This window comes from Chiloscyllium plagiosum, chromosome 18, assembly GCF_004010195.1.
Source record: "Chiloscyllium plagiosum isolate BGI_BamShark_2017 chromosome 18, ASM401019v2, whole genome shotgun sequence".
Lineage (NCBI taxonomy): Eukaryota > Metazoa > Chordata > Chondrichthyes > Orectolobiformes > Hemiscylliidae > Chiloscyllium > Chiloscyllium plagiosum.
In genome coordinates, this window is record NC_057727.1 from 19,702,727 (window position 1) to 19,721,923 (window position 19,197).

At 41.5% G+C, this 19,197-nt stretch overlaps 1 protein-coding gene and 1 long non-coding RNA gene across 2 annotated transcripts in view; one reads left to right on the forward strand and one right to left on the reverse strand.

Moving 5' to 3' along the window:
- Positions 1 to 7,786, forward strand: part of ecm2 (extracellular matrix protein 2, female organ and adipocyte specific) — a 63,936-nt gene extending 56,150 nt beyond the window's left edge. Inside the window, exons 11-13 of the mRNA XM_043707886.1 lie at positions 4,070 to 4,209; positions 4,578 to 4,904; positions 7,436 to 7,786. Of these exons, the coding sequence (XP_043563821.1) occupies positions 4,070 to 4,209; positions 4,578 to 4,904; positions 7,436 to 7,607 (639 nt within the window). The 3' untranslated portion in view covers positions 7,608 to 7,786. The remainder of the gene's footprint in view (positions 1 to 4,069; positions 4,210 to 4,577; positions 4,905 to 7,435) is intronic.
- LOC122558930 overlaps positions 1 to 19,197 on the reverse strand; it is a 269,987-nt gene that overhangs the window by 73,819 nt on the left and 176,971 nt on the right. The window lies entirely within an intron of this gene.

Below are 19,197 nucleotides of genomic sequence, written 5' to 3' on the forward strand. Positions count from 1 at the left end.
TGGCAAAAGAGTAACTATAGACAGTATATGGTCCCTTAAATAGCAAAGAGACCATCAATGTATGGAACCATATGCCTATGGGCGAGATCCTAAATTAACATTTGGTGTCAGCATTTAATGTGGAGAGATATGCAAGTGGAAAATTGGGGAAATAAATAGCAATGTCTTTAAAAATTCCATAAAATGCATAAAGGTAGTTAAATCTCCAGGACCTGGTCAAGTGTATTCCAGGACATTCTGGGAAGTTAAAGAAGAAATTGTGGGAACCCGAGCAGAGGTATTTGGATCATGGACAGCCATGGGTAAGGTGTCAGAAGAAAGTACTTTGTGCCATTATTTAAGAAAGGCTGCAAGGAAAAGCCAGGAAATCACAGACTGGTGAACCTGAATTTAATGACCTAAGTTGTTGGAGAGGGTTCCGAGAGACAGGATCTACATGCATTTGGAAAGGCAAGGACTGATTAGGGAAAAAAAGAGTGGTACTGGAAAGCTTCACAGAGCTTATGCTCGAAAGGTCAACTATCCTGCTCCTCAGATGCTGCCTGACTGGCTGTGCTTTTCCAGCACCACACTTTTTGACTCTGATCTCCAGCATCTGCAGTCCTCACATTCACTCCTGATTAGGGATAGACAGTATGGCTCTGTGCATGGGAAACTGTATTTCACAAACTTGATGAGTTTTTTTTGAAGAGGTGACCTAGATGATTGATGAAGGCAGAGTGATAGATGTTGTCTATGTGGATTTTAGCAAGGTCTTCGAAAAGCTTCTGCATGGTAAACTGGTTAGCAAGGTTAGATCACCTGGGAGAGCTAGCTAATTGGATACAAAATCGGTTTGATAGTAGGATATAGAGGATAGTGGCAGAAGGTTGTTGTTCAGACTGGAGGCCTGTGACCGGTGGTGTGTCGCAAGGATCAGTGCTGGGTCCACTGTTGTTTGTCATTTATATAAACTATTTGGATAAGAATATAGGAGACACGGTTGTAAGTTTGTAGATGACACTAAAATTGATGGTATAGTGTACAGTAAAAAAAAAGGTTTTCTAAGAATATAATGGGGTCTTGATCAACTGGGCCAGTGGGCTGAGGAATGGCAGGTGGAGTTAAATGAGATTGAGCAAATTGAGATAAATGCAAGGTTTTGCATTTTGGAAGACAAATCAGAGCAGGACTTACACAGTTGGCGGTAGAGCCCTGGGGAAAGTTGTCAAACAGAGAGACCTATGGCTCTAGGTACATAGTTCTTTGAAAGTGGCATCACAGATAGACAGATGGTGAAGATGATATTTCGGACACTTGTCTTTGTCAGTCAGAGCACTGAGTACAAGAATTGGGGTATCATTTTTATGGCTGTACAGACATTGGAAAAGTCACATTTGGAGTACTGCGTACAATTCTGGTTGCCCTGCAACAGGAAGGACATTATTAAATTGGAAAGGGTGTGATAAAGATTTACAAAGATGCTCTCGAGACTGGAAGGTTTGAGTTTTAAAGAGAGGCTGGACAGGCTGGGACTTTTTCCCGGAAGCATAGAAGGCTGAGGGGTGACCTTATAAAGGTTTATAAAATCATGAAAGGTGTAGATAGGTGAATAGCCTAGTGGATTCAGCACTGATCCTTGTGCCACACCACTGGTCACAGCCCTTCAGACTGAACAACAACCTTCTTTCAACGTCAAAGACCCATCACACCCTGGTAATGATCTCCCACAATCTCTCTCGTCACGCAGAAGATACAGAAGCCTGAACACATGCACCAGCAGATTCAGGAACAGCTTCACCCCGCCCGTTATTAGATTGATGAATGGATTCTCGAGCCTGAAATTATGCTGATCTTGCCAATGTTGATCTTGCCTAGTGCACACCCTGTGCAATGTAATCTCTATGCCTCTACGTCTTCTTGATCCGTGCTTCCTTCCTTACTATGATGTGCCTGTACTGCTCATAAATAAAGCTCTTCACTGTATTTCAGTACGTGTGACAATCAATCAGTCAATCAGTCTTTTCCCCAGGGTAGTGCAGTCCAAAGGTATAGATTTAAGGTGAGAAGGGCAGGTTTTTCAGACATTTGGGTAGTACGTACATGGAATAAGCTGCCAGAGGAAGTGATAGAGGTGATTACAGCATTTAAAAGACATTTGGACAGGTATGAGGACAGGGAAGGTTTAGATGGACAGGAGCCAAATGCAGGCAAATGGGACTAGATCAGTTTAGAAAACATGGTTGACGTGGACGAGTTGGTCTGAAGGGTCTGTTTCCATATTGTATGGCTCTATGACTCTAATTTTAGTGGGTAATCATTATAACCTTTTTGCAGACAACAGATACTGCTAACCTTGCCACTTGCAGTTCTTCCAGATCCACCTTTTGTTTCTTAAGAAAATTGGATTTTATTCTGGTCTTGTCATTTACAAATCCTCAAGACACTTTATCTCCTTATTTGTCTCGTTATTATTGTTTTGTTTACCTTGCATCATCATCCCCTTTTGCCATTAAATCTCTTTTGCTTTCCATCCTGACAGATTTATCCTTTTGTTCTTTCCCTCCTCCTATCCACAACTCCTTTACTGTGCTTCAGTGTTTTTTAAAAAATCTTATTATATCGCTCATGTTTTTCAGTCCTGATGACAAGTCCCACCCTGAAATGCTGGGTAGAATTTTACTGCCTTCTGGAAGCTGGGTGGCAAATGGTGGGGGGGAAACTTGAGTCTATGAAGGCCCCATGAACCCAGAAGTGAACATGGCATGATCTAGAGTCAAGGTGTGGATGGGTGGCTAGGGTGTCAGCATGGACTGGGTTGGAAGACTGTTGTACTGACATTTTTTTCTCCATTTTATAATTTATTCCTAAAATCTGCAATGCTGGACTTTTTACTTCTCTATTTTCCTCAGAACTGTAACTGATGAACCTGTTGCTCGGGACTTTGTACCGAACATGGTGCCATAAGCAGCAACTTAAACAGTTTTCACTGTACTCATTTGAGTACGTGACAATAAATTTAATTCTAGTTCTGAGTTCTAAACTAGATGCCATGACAGCAATGCTGTGTCTGCTGCCTATGTGTCTCCACTGGTATTTTAGCAGCAGGATGCAAGGAGTTGGGTGGACTGCTTGGATCAGTTGAGGGCCTTCCCTGGTCAGATATGAGAACTTAAGGTACTCCTCCTATTGCCACTGTACTTTACCAGTGAAGCAAAGTGTAGATGGCACATGACAATCCTTTACAAACAAACATGTCTTTTTCAGGATCCTGTGCTACTCCTGCCCCATCTTACTTCAGCCCCAAGGTGTTCCCCATACAGTGTTCCTCAATTTATTCTCTTCTCCTACCATCAGGATAGGGTGTGCAGGTTGGGTGGTTGAATAAGGCCACCACCTACACATAAAATTTCACTGATGAGTCAATTTCCCTCTCACAGTTTCTATCCAACTTGCTGAATATTTTCAGCATTTTCTATTTATAATATGATGTAATTTGAGTACTGTAGAATTTAAAACACAAACAGATCAGCCATGAACTTATTAAATGCCAGACAAAGCTTGAGATGTTCTGAATAAGGAACACTGAACCTGAAACTTTGCTTTCTCCCCATTGAAATTGCTGAGACGAAGGCACTTCACTTTCTGAGACTCATTGACAACTTAATCAGGTAATGGAAAAGTATTCAAGGTACCATGGAGAATAGGTCTGTTTTTCATGGGTAAACTAAAATGTAGATAATGAAAAATATATCTCAGTCAGAAGGTTGTAGTTTAAGCCCTGTCCCAGAAAATGACCAAGTAATCTTGCAAATGCCAAAGGCCCGTTGGAAGAGTGGAGCTTCAAGCAAATCATTGAATAGTCAGGCCATTGATGTGTTTGTCAAAAATCCTATGGTATCTTTTGAAGAAGAGCAGGCTAATGTTGTGTGTGCTGACAAACACTCCTTCCTTAACCAACATTTTGTATCTGATTTCAAGCAACTGAAGTTCTTTAGTTGTTTAAAAATCTTTAAATGAGTACTATTGATGCACTATGCAGATAGACCTTATATGGTACCAAGTGATTTTTGTTTTAATTAAAAAACAGGAACTTTATCTTGAAGACAATGAAATTGAAGAGATATCTGAAGTTAGTTTAAATAAGACCACCAATTTGAATGTGATGGTTCTCAGGAATAATAAGCTTGATGAAACCAGGATCGCACCATTTGCTTGGATAAAACTCAAGTGAGTAATTTGGTAATAATTAAATGTTTTCAACTATTAACTGATGTCATAATGTACATATTATAAGCTAACTGTTTCTAACTGTCAAATCTAAATAACTTAATTGATTATAGTTAATATTCAATTATGAACTTGTAATTCTTTTTAAAACTAAGTAAAATAAGTGATACATTCATTTGAAATAAAATCAAGAAATCATATTAATTCTATATAAATGCCAACATGCCTTTCATATTGACATAGTGAAAGACAATTGATCTAATTTAGTTTTTGGTTTGAACAAGTTATAATTTTCTGCATTTTGTAGAAGGGTGTAATGTTTCACAAATTATACTTAATGTGAATAAAAATTCCTGTTTATCATCTAGGAACCTAGAATATCTGGATCTCTCACACAACAAGATAATTCACGTTCCATCATTGCTACCCAAAGGTCTCCTGTATCTTATACTTGTTCATAACCAGATTGAGCGAATTCCAGGCTTTGTATTTGCTCACATGGAACCAGGATTAGAAATTTTGTACCTATCTTTCAACAAATTAACAAGCGATGGAATTGACCCAGTTTCTTTCTTTGGCACCTACAATACTATGAGAGAATTGTTTTTGGATCATAATATGTTGAAAAAAATTCCTATTGGAATTGCTGAAATGAAGGCGCTTCACTTTCTGAGACTCAATGATAACTTAATCAGGTAATGGAAAAGTATTCAAGACATCATTGGTAACAGGTCTGTTTTTCTTGGGTAAACTAAAATGTAGATAATGAAAAATATATCTCAGTCAGAAGATTTCAGTTTAAGCCCTGTCCCAGGAAGTGACCATGTAATTTAGCAAATACCAAAGACCAGTTAGAAAGGTGGAACTTCAAGCAAGTCACAGAATAGTCAGGCTGTTGATGTGTTTGTTAAAGATCCTATGGTAACTTTTCAAGAATAGCAGGTTAATATTGTGTGTGCTGACAAACACTCCCTCCTCAACCAACATCAACAAATTTGAACTTACTTATTTGCCATTTATGTCAGTGCTGCTTTCAGGATCTTATTCTGGCCAAAATATTTGCCATGTCTACTGTTATAAGAACAATTATGGCTGTTCAAATTAATTGCATATTGCTGAAAAGAGAGTCTTGTAGCTGAAACTTTTGACATTGCACTTAAGACCACAGGACATAAGAGCACAAGCAGGCCACTGAGACCATTATGTCTGCTCTGCTATTCAATAAGATCTTGGATGATCTGAAAATTCTCAACACAACTTTCCTGCTTTTGCTCCATAACCCTTGATTCCTTTACTGATTAAAAATTCCTTTATACTTGAATATACTTGATGACCCAGCTTCAACAGGCCACTGGTGAAGACTTTCACAGATTCTTTACATTTAGAGAAGAAATGCCTCTCACCTCTGTCTTAAATGTGTGACCCCTTATTCTGAGATTACACCCTCTGATTGTGACTGTTTCAAAAGGGGAAGCAAGCTTTTTGCATCTATGCTGTTAAGAACCATAAGAATCTTGTATGTTCCAGTAAGGTCACCTCTCATTCTTCTGAGTAGAAGCTCAATCTACTCAACCTCACCTCATAAGACAGTCCCATCATACTCAGTATCAGCCTAGTGAACCTTCTTTGAACTGCCTCCAATGCCAGTAAGTCTTTCCTTCGTTAGTTAGCCCAAAATTGTTCACAGTATTCCAGTTGTGATCTGATTAGTGCCTTGTATGATTTTAGTAAAACTTCCGTCCTTTCATATTTCATTCCCGTTGAAATAAAAGCCAACATTCCATTTGCCTTCCCTATTTCCTGCTGAATTAGGATCCTCGTCTTGTGATTCATGGATGAAGACTCCCAAGACCCTCTTTTCCATTGCTTTCGGCAGTTTTTCTTCACTTAAATAATATTCAGTAACTCTATATCTTCTGCCAAAATGCATAATCTCAGTTTCTCACATCATATTCCATCTGCCAAGTTTTTTTCACACTTCCTTAAATTAGACCAGACATTTTCCAGTCCAGACGTGGTGGCCATAAGCCCATTCATGAGTAAATATAATACAGTGAACAACGGTCTGATTGGGATCATCATTATCCTACAGGATAGATTTGATGTGCCCCATTTTGGCCTGAGTTTGCATGGTGAGCTAATGGATTGGAGCCCAAATTACAAGATAACCGATTTAGCTGGTCTTATAGAGCTATAAGAATCCAACATGTAACTGATTTGTAAAGGTACATTTCAGCATGCCAGAAGTAGAGAACACATTTGCAGATTTCTCAACCAGTACATTGACAAAATAGAGCTCTTAAGAGTATTGCATTTCAAAGTTGAATTTGAGCATGGGTTGTATTGCATTAAGTGCTTAAGAAAAATTCTGATGTGCACGTATAGCTTCAATTATAGTATACATATCATCTATACATCAGAAATATGCTGGAAGTAGAAGGATCAGGGTAATTCATCAAAGGTAACTTTCTCATGGAAACTGAGAAAAATGTTCGTGACAGCTGGGCCGAGACAGCATTCCTTGCAACAGTATGTATTTGTGCATGAATGGCGTCTGTGCAAGTTGCTAAGTTCTTAATTTTAACAAATGAATCCATAAATTGAGAGCATGAAAAAATTGCCATGATGCATTAATGTAGCATAAATATCTACAGGTTCCTTGAGAGGCACATTCATGAAAATGCAATGTTGAACAAGGATATTGATGTAGCTCAAAACAATCAACAGATGTGAAGTTATTTTGGACACATGAGAGAAATGTGGTGTTACTGGATTTCAAGACTGCACCATCCCCCTTTCCCCCTTATGTCATGTTAAAGCATCTATATTAATACATCTTTACAATACATTCCAACATGTAATAGCAATCAAGTTTTAGAAAATGTATACATAGGTATTTTGGACAGGGCATACATTAGTTGAGTTGCATTATTCTAAGACTTAGGTCTTCTCTTTGCATTGTTTTATTTTGCTTCCAATAAGAATGGACCTCTGGAAGTCTTGAACTGGATTTCTGAACAGTCTCTGTGCTTGCCTTTTGAGATAGCACAACAGAGTCATAGAGTCATACAGCACAGAAACATACTCTTCAGTGACAGAGTCCCAAACCAACTCACATCTGATCACAAGATAATTTAAATCCAAAAAATGAGTTGTGTATTAAAGTGTTGATTGAACTAAAGGAGATTTTTGAAAATATACTCTAATGCAATTTTTTTTAAACTAGAAATGTTCCACCGGAATCCATCTGCATAATGGATGATCAAGATGACTCAAAAATTCGAACACTTCATCTCGAAAACAATTATATAAACACACGGAGAATCCCACCAACTGCCTTTTGTTGTATAGAAAAATACTCAAGTGTGATCTTGACACCACAAAAGGTCAAAAAATAACTATTCTAGGTGTGAAAGTCATTTTTATCCATATATGTTTTGAAGCAAAAATTGTGTATGACATGCGGCTTAAATGTTCTTGTTTAACTGCACTTCTGTCAAAGCAGAATAATGAGTCCCCATCGAGCGATAAGAAATGTACACTAAACCTACACCTAGTTCATGGTTTTTATGTCAATAATTGCCTATGCATCTTCCATAAGCGAAGGATAGGTGGACATGTAATAAATCACTTTTGTTAGTCATTAAATGTAATAATTTATTGGATATTACTTGGAAGTTAAAAGATGTTGCTGACTCTGCCTTGTATGGCCACATGAAACTACCCATTCAACAAATATTTACAAGTTTTATAAACAAGTCGAGTAGAATGCCATTAATTTAAATAAGTCAGGAACAAACATGTTTAGAATTAACAATTTGTTTGGTCTGGAAAATCATTACTTAGATTTGAATTACCAAATACAAATGGGTTAAAAGTATCATGGTGGAATACTGTGAGAATCCATTTAAGGACTGAGAATTGATTTTTACATAAAGTAGTGTCGTAGTGCAAAAGAACAACAGCATATATGTCAAACACTAAAATGAAACAAAGAACTGCAGATTCTAGAAACCTGAAACAAATATACAGGTTGCTAAAGAAGGATATGTTTTACAAAGAAAGGCTGAGCAAGTCATGTAACTATAATTTAGAAAAATGAGAAGTGACAACAGGGAAGATTCTGAGCAGAATTGACCAGGTAGATACTAAAAGGATGTTTACTCATGTGGGGTGTCTAAAATTAAGGAGTACAGTTTGAGGATAAAGGGTATCCCATTTAAACAAAGATATGGGCTAGAATTTTCCACTTTGCAGTTGAAGTATGGAGATAGGCATCATTATGAGTGGGACATGCACATTACCACTAATGAGACGGCCTGTTTGATCCAGTGCCTAAATAGTCCAGCACTTAAATAGTCACCTGAAAAGCCTTTTGGTGCATTCCCTCCTGTGACAAAGATATCATGCCTGCTTCAGGCTGTCAGCCAAAAAGCAGCCACTTTTAGCAGCATCATTGTTTTGGAGGCCAAGTGTGCAGCAATACTGAAGTCTTGGAACAGTGGAAAAGACAGTGACATTTTCAGGGAGAGAATCGAGGGGTGGGAGTCATGTGGAGCGGATGTTCAGGGAGACAAACAAGGGCAGGGTTTGACAATCAGCATCACTTCTCTACCCCTCCATCTCTGCTTCTGATCACCATGATAACAAAATGAAAACCTGCAATTGTTGGAAATCTGAAAGAAAAACAAATTGCTGTAGAAACTCAGCAGGTCCAGCAGCATTTGTGGAGAGAAGACAGACTTAACATTTTGGATCCAGGGACCCTTAGAGAGTCATAGAGACATAGAGATATACAGCACAGAAACAGACTCTCCGGTCCAATTTGTCCATGCCGACCAGATACCCCAACCCAATCTAATCCCACCTGCCAGCACATGGCCCATATCCCTCTAAACTCTTCCTATTCATATACCCACCCAGATCCCTTTTAAAAGTTGCAATTGTACTAGCCTCCACCATTCTCTCTGGCAGCTCATTCTATACACGTAGCACTCTCTACTCGAAAAAGTTGACCCTTAGGTCTCTTTTATATCTTTCCCCTCTCACCCTAAACCTATGCCCTCTAGTTCTGGATTCCCCTACCCTAGGGACAGACTTTGTCTATTTATCCTATCCCTGCTCCTCATGATTTTATAAACCTCTCTGAGGTCACCCCTCAGCCTCCGATGCTCCAGGGAAAACAGCCCTAGGCTATTCAACCTCTCCTGATAGCTCAAATCCTCCAAACCTGGCAGCATTCTTGTAAGTCTTTTCTGAACCCTTTCAAGTTTCACAACATCATTCCAATAGGAAGGAGACCAGAACTGCACACAATATTCCAAAAGTACAGCTGCAACATGACTTCCCAAATCCTATTGTCAATGCTCTGACCAACAAAGGAAAGCATACCAAAAGCTGCCTTCACTATCCTATTTAGCTGTGACACTATTTTCAAGGAGCTATGAACCTGCACTCCAAGGTCTCTTTGTTCAGCAACACTCCCTTGGCCCTTACCATTAATTGTATAAGTCCTGCTAAGATTTGCTTTCCCAAAATCCAATGCCTTTCAGTTATCTAAATTAAACTCCACTTGCCACTCCTCAGCCCATTGGCCATCTGATCAAGTTCTCATTGTAATCTGAGGGAACCTTTTTTGTTGTCCACTACACCTGCAATTTTGGTGTCATCTGCAAACTTACTAATTATACCTCTTACGCTCACATCAAAATCATTTATATAAATGTCGAAAAGTAGTGGACCCAGCACTGATCTTTGGGTCACAGGCCTCCAATCTGAAAAACATCCCTTCAGCACCATCCTCTGTCTTCTACCTTCAAGCCAGTTCTGGCTAGTTCTCCCTGTATTCCATGAGATCCAACCTTGCTAACTAATCTCCCATAGGGAACCTTGTCGAAAGCCTTACTGAAGTCCATTTGATCACATCTACTGCTCTGCCCTCATCAATCCTCTTTGTTACTTCCTCAAAAAACTCAATCAAGTTTGTGAGACATGATTTCCCACGCACAAAGCCATGTTGATTATCCCTAATCAGTCCTTGCCTTTCCAAATACATATACATCCTGTCCCTCAGGATTCCCTCCAACAACTTGCTGACCACTGACGTTAGGCTCACTGGTCTTGTCCTTACCAACTTTCTTAAACAGTGGCACCACGTTAGTCAACCTCCAGTCTTACAGCACCTCACTTTTGACTACTGATGATACAAATATCTCAGCAATGGGCCCAGCAATCACTTTTCTAGCTTCCCACAGAGTTCTCGGGTACATCTAATCAGGGAGGAGAAAGTGAGGACTGCAGATGCTGGATATCAGAGCTTAAAAATGTGTTGCTGGAAAAGCGCAGCAGGTCAGGCAGCATCAAAGGAACAGGATTCCTGAAGAAGGGCTTATGCCGATTCTCATATTCCTTTGATGCTGCCTGACCTGCTGCGCTTTTCCAGCAACACATTTTTAAGCTCTACATCTGATCAGGTCCTGGGGATTAATCCACTTTTATGCATTTCAAGACATCCAGCACTTCCTCCTCTGTAATATGGACATTCTCAAGATGTCACCATCTACTTCTCTACATTCCATAGCTGACATGTCCTTCTCCACAGTAAACACTGTTGTAAAATACTGTTTAGTATCTCCCCTATCTCCTCTGGCTCCACACAAAGGCTGCCTTGCTGATCTTTGAGGGGCCCTATTCTCTCCCTAGTTATCCTTTTCTCCTTAATATATTTGTAAAAGCCCTTTGGATTCTCCTTAACCCTATTTGCCAAAGCTCTCTCATGTCCCCTTTTCACCCTCCTAATTTCCCTCTTAAGTATACTCCTACTGCCTTTATACTCTTCTAAGGATCCACTCGATCTCTCCTGTCTATACCTGACATATGCTTCCTTCTCTTTTAATTTCTTTAGTCATCCAGCATTCCCTACACCTACCAAACTTTCCCTTCACCCTAACAGGGAGTCTTGTCTCTGGACTATTGTTAACTCATTTCTGGAGGCTTCCCATTTTCCAGCCATCCCTTTACCTGCGAACAATCGGCTTTTGAAAGTTCTTGCCTAATACCGTCAAAATTGGCCTTCTTCCAATTTAGAACTTCAACTTTTAGATCTCGTCTATCCTTTTCCATCATTATTTAAAAACTAATAGAATTATGGTCGCTGGCCCCAAAGTGGGGGCACTGACACCTCAGTCACCTGCCCTGTCTTATTTCCCAATAGTAGGTCAAGTTTTACATCTTCTTTTGGTGGTACATCCACCTACTGAATTAGAAAATTTTTTTTTACACACTTAACAAATTTCTCTCCATCTAAACCCTTAAAACTATGGCAGTCCCAGTCTATTATTCTTACAGATAACTGAGATCTCCTTACAAATTTGTTTCTCAATTTCCTGCTGACTATTAGGGGGTTCTATAATGCAATCCCAAGAAAGTGATCAGCCCTTTCTTATTTCTCAGTTCCACCCAAATAACTTCCCGGAATATCCTCCCTCAGTACAGCTGTAATGCTATCCCTTATCAAAAGCACCATTCCCCTTCCTCTCTTGCCTCCTTTTCTGTCCTTCCTGTAGCATTTATATCCTGGAAAACCAAGCTGCCAGACCTGTCCATCCCTGAGCCACGTTTCTGTAATTGCTATGATATCCCAGTCCCATGTTCCTAACCATGCCATGAGTTCATCTGCCTTCCCCGTTAGGCCCCTTGCATTGAAATAAATGCAATTTAATTTATCAATCCTACCTTGTTCTCTGCTTTGTCCCTGCCTGCCCTGACTGTTTGACTCGCTTCTTTTCTCAACTGTACCAGTCTCAGATTGATCTCTTTCCTCACTATCTCCATGGGTCCCGCCCACTCCCCCCCACCCCCAACCTTACAAGTTTAAATTCTCCTGAGCAGCTTGAGCAAGTCTCCCTGCCTGTATATTAGTCCCCTTCCAATTCAGGTGCAATCTATCCTTCTTGTATAGGTCACTTCTTCCCCAGAAGAGATTCCAATGGTCCAAAAATGCGAATCCTTCTCCCATACACCAGCTCCTTAGCCATGCATTTATCTGCTCTCTCCTCCTATTCCTACCCTCACTAGCTAGATATTACTACCCTCGAGGAGCTCGTTTAAAATTCCCGCCTAACTTTCTATATTCTCCCTTTAGAATCTCATCCTTTTCCCTTCCTATGTTGTTAGTTCCAATGTGTACAACGACTTCCTGTTGGTCTCTCTGCCTCCTTTGAGAACATTCTGCACCTTCTCTAAGACATCCTTGAACTTGGCACCAGGGAAGCAACAACACACCATTCTGATTTTTCGCTGCTGGCCACAGCAACATTTTTCTGTACCTCGGACTAGAGAGTTCCCGAACACAATTGATCTCTTGGAACTCGACGCACCCCTCATTGCATTAGAGCCAGTCCCGGTACCAGAAATTTGGCTGTTCATGCTACATACCACAGAGAATCCACCAACCCCTACATTTTCCAAAACAGCATACCTTTTTGAAATGGGGATAGTCACAAAAGACTCCTGCACTACCTGATAGGATTAGCAACCAATGTCATTTATTGCAGATATAATTCTCAGTAACACATAACCTCTCCCTAAACTCCCACACCTGACAAGAAGAGCACCCCCCCCCATTTATCTCTCCACCCTGGAGGCTCCCTGCCTCCATTCCCGATGAAGGGTTTTTGCCCAAAACATCGATTTTCCTGCTCTTCGGATGCTGCCTGGCCTGCTGCGTTTTTTCAGCACCACTATAATCTAGACTCTGGTTTCCAGCATCTGCAGTCCTCACTTTTGCCAAGAAGAGCATATCACCCTACTATAGGCCATTTTTGCTTCTTCCAATCTACAGACCCAGAAAATAGCACCGTGTTATTGCTCTACAAAACACTGTTCCAAGCTAACTTAATACTTATGGCTTATATTTTTAAGTTTAATCAAGAAATATATCTCAATAAAGCATATAATCAAGAAAGAATACACTCTACTCACTAGTGTGGATTTACAGCAAGGCTATACTTAAAACTACTCACTTACCTGTTTCTATGCTGTGACCTCTCCCAAACAGGTTCCTCCAAGATTAGTTGTGAAGTTCACTGTTTGTTAATTTTCCTAGATACACTACAATGTCCAGCGATAAATTAATTCAACAGCAAATGCAGTAACTGCACTGGTTCACTGCTGTGTCAGTTAGCAGTGTAGGTTTCTTTCTCTCTCTCTCTCTCTCTCTCCCCCCTGTATTGACCTGAAAATGTGCTGCCTTTGTCTGTCCCTCTCCCTTTGAAAAGTGCCGTTATTTTGAATCTTTTTTCTCCTAAGTTTCAAAACAATGCAATAGCATATAAAACAGTAACTGTTGCTCCTGGAATTCGAGGAAATCAACTCCAACCCCTAAAATCCCTCAAAAAAGGAGCATCCTGTTCCAGCCAGAAATTTTTCCTGTCATCCATCTTGGATTACCCAGAATCCGTCTTCTTTGATAAGAATGAAGTTCTCAGTCAAGGCGCCAAAAGCTTCATGTACTTTAAACTAGTGTGTGAAAAATAATCAGTATGTTCATTGCTTGAAACAATTATATGTAAATTATGTCTTGAAGTATCTTGAAATCATGCCAAAGATAAACCAAAATGCAATTTTAAAATTTATTGCATTTTTGCATACATATGCAGTACTAATGATAATAAATCCCAAATAGAAGAAGAGAATAGGGATCAATGGGAATTCTTCAAGATGGAAATTTGTAACCAGATGGCACAAGGATCAGTCTGAACACCTCAATTAGATACTATCAATATTAATGACATGGAGGAGGGGACAGAGTGTATCCAAATTTGTTAACTACACTAAAATAGGTGGGAGAGCATGTTGGATGAGGACATAAGGCAATAAAATGTAGGAGCAGAATTAGGCCATTTGCCCACTGAGTCTGTTCTGCCATTCAATCATGGCTGATATATTTGTAACCCCACTCTCCAGCGTTCTTCCCGTAACGTTTGATTCCCTTAACACTCAAGAACCTATTTCTCTGTCTCAATTACAATCAATGACTTTACAAGCAATAAGCTCAACAGATTATCGCTGGCTGACGAAATTCCTAATGAGCTCAGTGGTGTCCCTAAATTCTTTTAAGGTGTGTCCTCAGGCCTTAGTCTCAACCTGCTAGTGGAAACATCTTCTCCAAATCCACTCTATCCAAGCCTATCAGTATTCTGTGAATATTAATTAAATCCCCCCTCATCCTTCTAAACTCCATGGAGCACAGACCCAAAATCCTCAGCTATTCCTCATATGACAAGCCTTTCATTCCTGGAATCATTCTTGTAAACCTTCAAGGCTCTCTGCAACACCAGCACATCCTTCTTGTATACAGGCACAAAACTGCTCAAATATTCTCTCAAGGAAATCTCGACTGGTTGAGTGAGTGGGCAAAAATTTGTTAGATGGAGTTTTATGTAGCAAAGTGCAAGGTATTTGGTACTGTAGTGATTGAAACAAGGTCAGCCAGCTCGATCTCAGAATGAGTTCCCTGATTATTCTGGTCCAGTCAGGGAGCTCTAGCTTCCATAAAAAGGTTGAGTGTCAGAGGTATGGACACTCTGTACTTGACTCTGTATGAGGCAGCATTATAGTCAAGGACTGTTCATGTTTAAACAAAGGGTGATTTGGTGATGAGATGCCGGCCTCTATGGATCTACTTCAGTGGAGACGAGAGTAAACCACAGTTTTGAAAAAACTCGCTCACAGTAGTAGTCTTTGAGTTGGGGTAAGCATTTCTTACATTATTTGTTTGTTTGGGAAGTTTGATTCATTCAACCCTGCCATCGAGCAATGGGCATAGTATGTAGACAAAATGGGTTATTGGGACATTGTGGCAGACAACAATGAGCAATTCTCCTGACAGCATGTGAAGCTGCAGCTTTTTCTCTCATTCGGAGCCTAACTTTCCCTAAGGCATCAGATACTAAAGGCTTTCAAGAATTGGTTTATATAGTTAAGGAATATTACGATCCCAAGCCTCCTTTAATTCGAAGATGCTATAGTTTTTACGTGGCAATTCAAGAACCGGGGAATCTGCATCAGGGTGTTTGAGTAGGTTATGACAACTACAGAGGCCTGTCAATTTGCTTTAATCTTTAATGAGATGCTTAGAGACTATTTGTTATACGGGACTAATGATGCAATTATGCAAGAACCCCTGCTAGCTGAAGCTCAACTGGACTTCAAGCAGGCACTACAACTGGCAGTATCATTGGAAAATGTGGCAAATGGAGTATACGAATTGTAAGATATTCTGATGGAAATGGACATTCCTGCCAGTCTGATGGAGCTTGAGTGCAAGCAATTGCACAGCCTCATTCAGTCCCTGTTCAGCCATTGTAGCTGTTGCCAGTATGCGGATTCGAAACAGCAAAGGAGTCCTACTAGACCTAAATTGAGTGAGATAACTCATAGGCCAATATCTAGGAGGGTTCATACCCTGGGAAGTTCACCTACATCTGGTTTGGAACAGTTAAATTGCTTAGCAACATTAAAATCAATATCAATCAAGGTAAGCTTCTGGTTAAATCGTCATCTGGTTCTAATGGAGGTTGATACTGATGCAGCCATATCAGTGGTTGCAGAATCAGTTTTTAATAACATTTGCAATGCAAAGCTTTTAACTTTGTGCAAGACCTCAGCTAAGCTAAGAACCTATACCATGTAAATAATACAGATTATGGGTACAATGTCTGTTCTGGTCTCTTGAAAAGCAGCTGGTTTAGTTACCAGTGATTGTGGTAAAAGGCTTAGGCCAAAGTTAATAGGGGCAAAACTGTTTGCAGAGGGTGACCTAGCTTGACTCAACATGTCTGAATTAGAAAATGGCTGCCTGAGTGAAATCCTAATTAAATACCCAGAACTCTTCCAGGAGGGTCTAGGGTCTATCAGAGCGGCCAGGGCCACCTTGCATATTGAATAGGAAGCCATTAGACCTGCCCAATTCCTTTTGCCTTACTGGCAAAAGTCGAGGTAGAAATAAGAAGTTTGGAAAGTGAAGGAATCATCAAACCCAGTCCAATCTGCAGAATGGATAGCACCAATTGTAACAATTTTGAAGCCAAAGGGTCAGATAGCCTTTGTGGGGATTTCAAACAAATGGTAAACCATTTTTGAAGCTGAATAAATATCCAATCCAATGGATAGAAGATTTATACACAAAGCTGGCCCCTGCTTCACAAAAGTGGACATTAGCCACACTTACTTGCAATTGCATTTAGTCCAGGATTCCCAGAAGTCTGCTGTAATTAATACTCATAAGGGCTTGTATGAGACTGCCATTCAGGGTATCGACAGCCTGTTCGATTTTTCAGTGGTCAATGAAGAACATTTTTCAAGATCCACATCATGTTTAAAAGGAGTTTAATTTAGATAAATGTGAGGTGCTGCATTTTAGAAAGGCAAATCAGGGCAGGACTTATACACTTGATGGTAAGGTTCGAGGGAGTGTTGCTGAACAAAGAGACCTTGGAGTGCAGGTTCATAGTTCCTTGAAAGTGGAGTCTCAGACAAGAACTCCCCACCTACGTTCGGGATCACAACCCCGCACCTCCCGCTTCTACCTCCTGCCCAAAATCCACAAACCTGACTGCCCCGGCCGACCCATTGTCTCCGCCTGCTCCTGCCCCACCGAACTCATCTCCGCATACCTTGACACCGTCCTGTCCCCCTTAGTCCAAGAACTCCCCACCTACGTTCGGGACACCACCCATGCCATCCACCTGCTCCATGATTTTCGCTTCCCCGGTCACCAACGCCTTATTTTCACCATGGACATCCAGTCCCTGTACACCTCCATCCCCCATCACGAAGGACTCAAAGCCCTCCGCTTCTTCCTTTCCCGCCATACCAACCAGTACCCTTCCACTAGGTGAGGACCAGTGGGGTTCTGTCCTGGTGGCGGTTGGAGGGGCGGGGCTCAAGGGCGGAGGAGCGGGAAGTGGAGGAGATGCTGTGGAGGGCATTGTCGACCACGTTGGGGGGGAAATTGCGGTCCTTGAAGAAGGAGGCCATCTGTGTTGTACGTATTTTGAACTGGTCCTCCTGGGAGCAGATGCGGCGGAGACGAAGTAATTGGGAGAATGGGATGGCGTTTTTATAGGGGGCAGGATGGGAGGAGGTGTAGTCCAGGTAGCTGTGGGAGTCGGTCGGTTTGTAGTAGATGTCCGTGTTGATTCGGTCGCCTGAGATGGAAATAGAAAGGTCGAGGAAGGGGAGGGATGAATCTGAGACTGTCCAGGAGACTCACCGCATCTCTTCCACTTCCCGCTCCTCCGCCCTTGGGCCCCGCCCCTCCACCCGCCACCCGGACAGAACCCCACTGGTCCTCACCTACCACCCCACCAATCTCCATGTAAAGCGCATCATCCGCCGTCATTTCCGCTACCTCCAAACGGACCCCACCACCAAGGATATATTTCCCTCCCCTCCCCTATCAGCATTCCGTAAAGACCACTCCCTCTGTGACTCCCTCGTCAGATCCACACCCCCCACCAACCCAACCTCCACTCCCGGCACCTTCCCCTGCAACCGCAGGAGGTGCAAGACTTGCGCCCATTTTAGAAAGGCAAATCAGGGCAGGACTTATACACTTAATGGTAAGGTTCGAGGGAGTGTTGCTGAACAAAGAGACCTTGGAGTGCAGGTTCATAGCTCCTTGAAAGCAGAGCCACAGGTAGATAGGATAGTGAAGAAGGCATTTGGTATGTCTGAGGATGATATCCAAGTTCTCTAAATGCTCCTTATTAGTTTTCCGTGTTATTACAATGTCATCTAGGTGAATTGTCATGATTTGGAGGTGCTGGTGTTAGACTGGGGTGTACAAAGTTAAAAATCACACAACACTGGGTTATAGTCCAATAGGTTTATTTGGAAGCACTAGCTTTTAGAGCACTGCTCCTTCAACAAGTGGTTGTGGTGAAGGAGCAGCACTCCGAAAGTTAATGCTTCCAAATAAACCTGTTGGACTATAACCTGGTGTTGTGTGATTTTTCACTCGGTCAGTCGTGACATAGAGTCAGAGAGATGTACAGCACAAAAACAGACCCTTCAGTCGAACTCGTCCATACCAACCAGATAAACTAAGTTAATCTAGTCCCATTTACCAGCATTTGGCCCTTATCCCTCTAACCTTTCTATTTATATACTCATCCAGATGCCTTTTTAATGTTGCAATTACACCAGACTCCACCACTTCCTCTGGCAGCTCATTCCATACACACGTCACCCTCTGTGTGAAAAAGTTGCCCTTTCGGTCCCTTTTACATATTTCCCCTCTCACCCTAAAGATATGCCCTCTAGTTCTGGACTCCCCCACCCCAGGAAAAAGACCTTGTCTGTTTATCCTATCCATGCCCCTCATGACTTGATGCACCTCTATAACCTCAGCTTCCAACGCTCCAGGGAAAACGTCCTCAGCCTATTCAGCCTCTCCCTATAGCTCAAGTCCGCCAGCCTTGGCAACATCCTTGTAAATCTTTTCTGACAACATTCTTCCAAAAGGAGGAAGCTCAGAATTGCGCACAATGTTCCAAATGTTGCTAACCATATGTCCCATACAGCTGCAATATGATGTCCCAACTCCTATATTCAATGTTATGACCCTAATAAAAGAAAATGTACTAAACGCCTTCTTCACTGTCCTATCTATCTGAGAGGAGAAAGTGAGGTCTGCAGATGTTGGAGATCAGAGCTGGAAATGTGTTGCTGGAAAAGCGCAGCAGGCCAGGCAGCATCCAGGGAACAGGAGAATCGACGTTTCGGGCATAAGCCCTTCTTCAGGAATGAGGAAAGTTTGTCCAGCAGGCTAAGATAAAAGGTAGGGAGGAGGGACTTGGGGGAGGGGCGTCGGAAATGTGATAGGTGGAAAGAGGTCAAGGTGAGGGTGATAGGTCAGACTGGGGTGGGGGCGACACACACACACACAGCGAGGGAGGGACACACACACACAGCGTGGGAGGG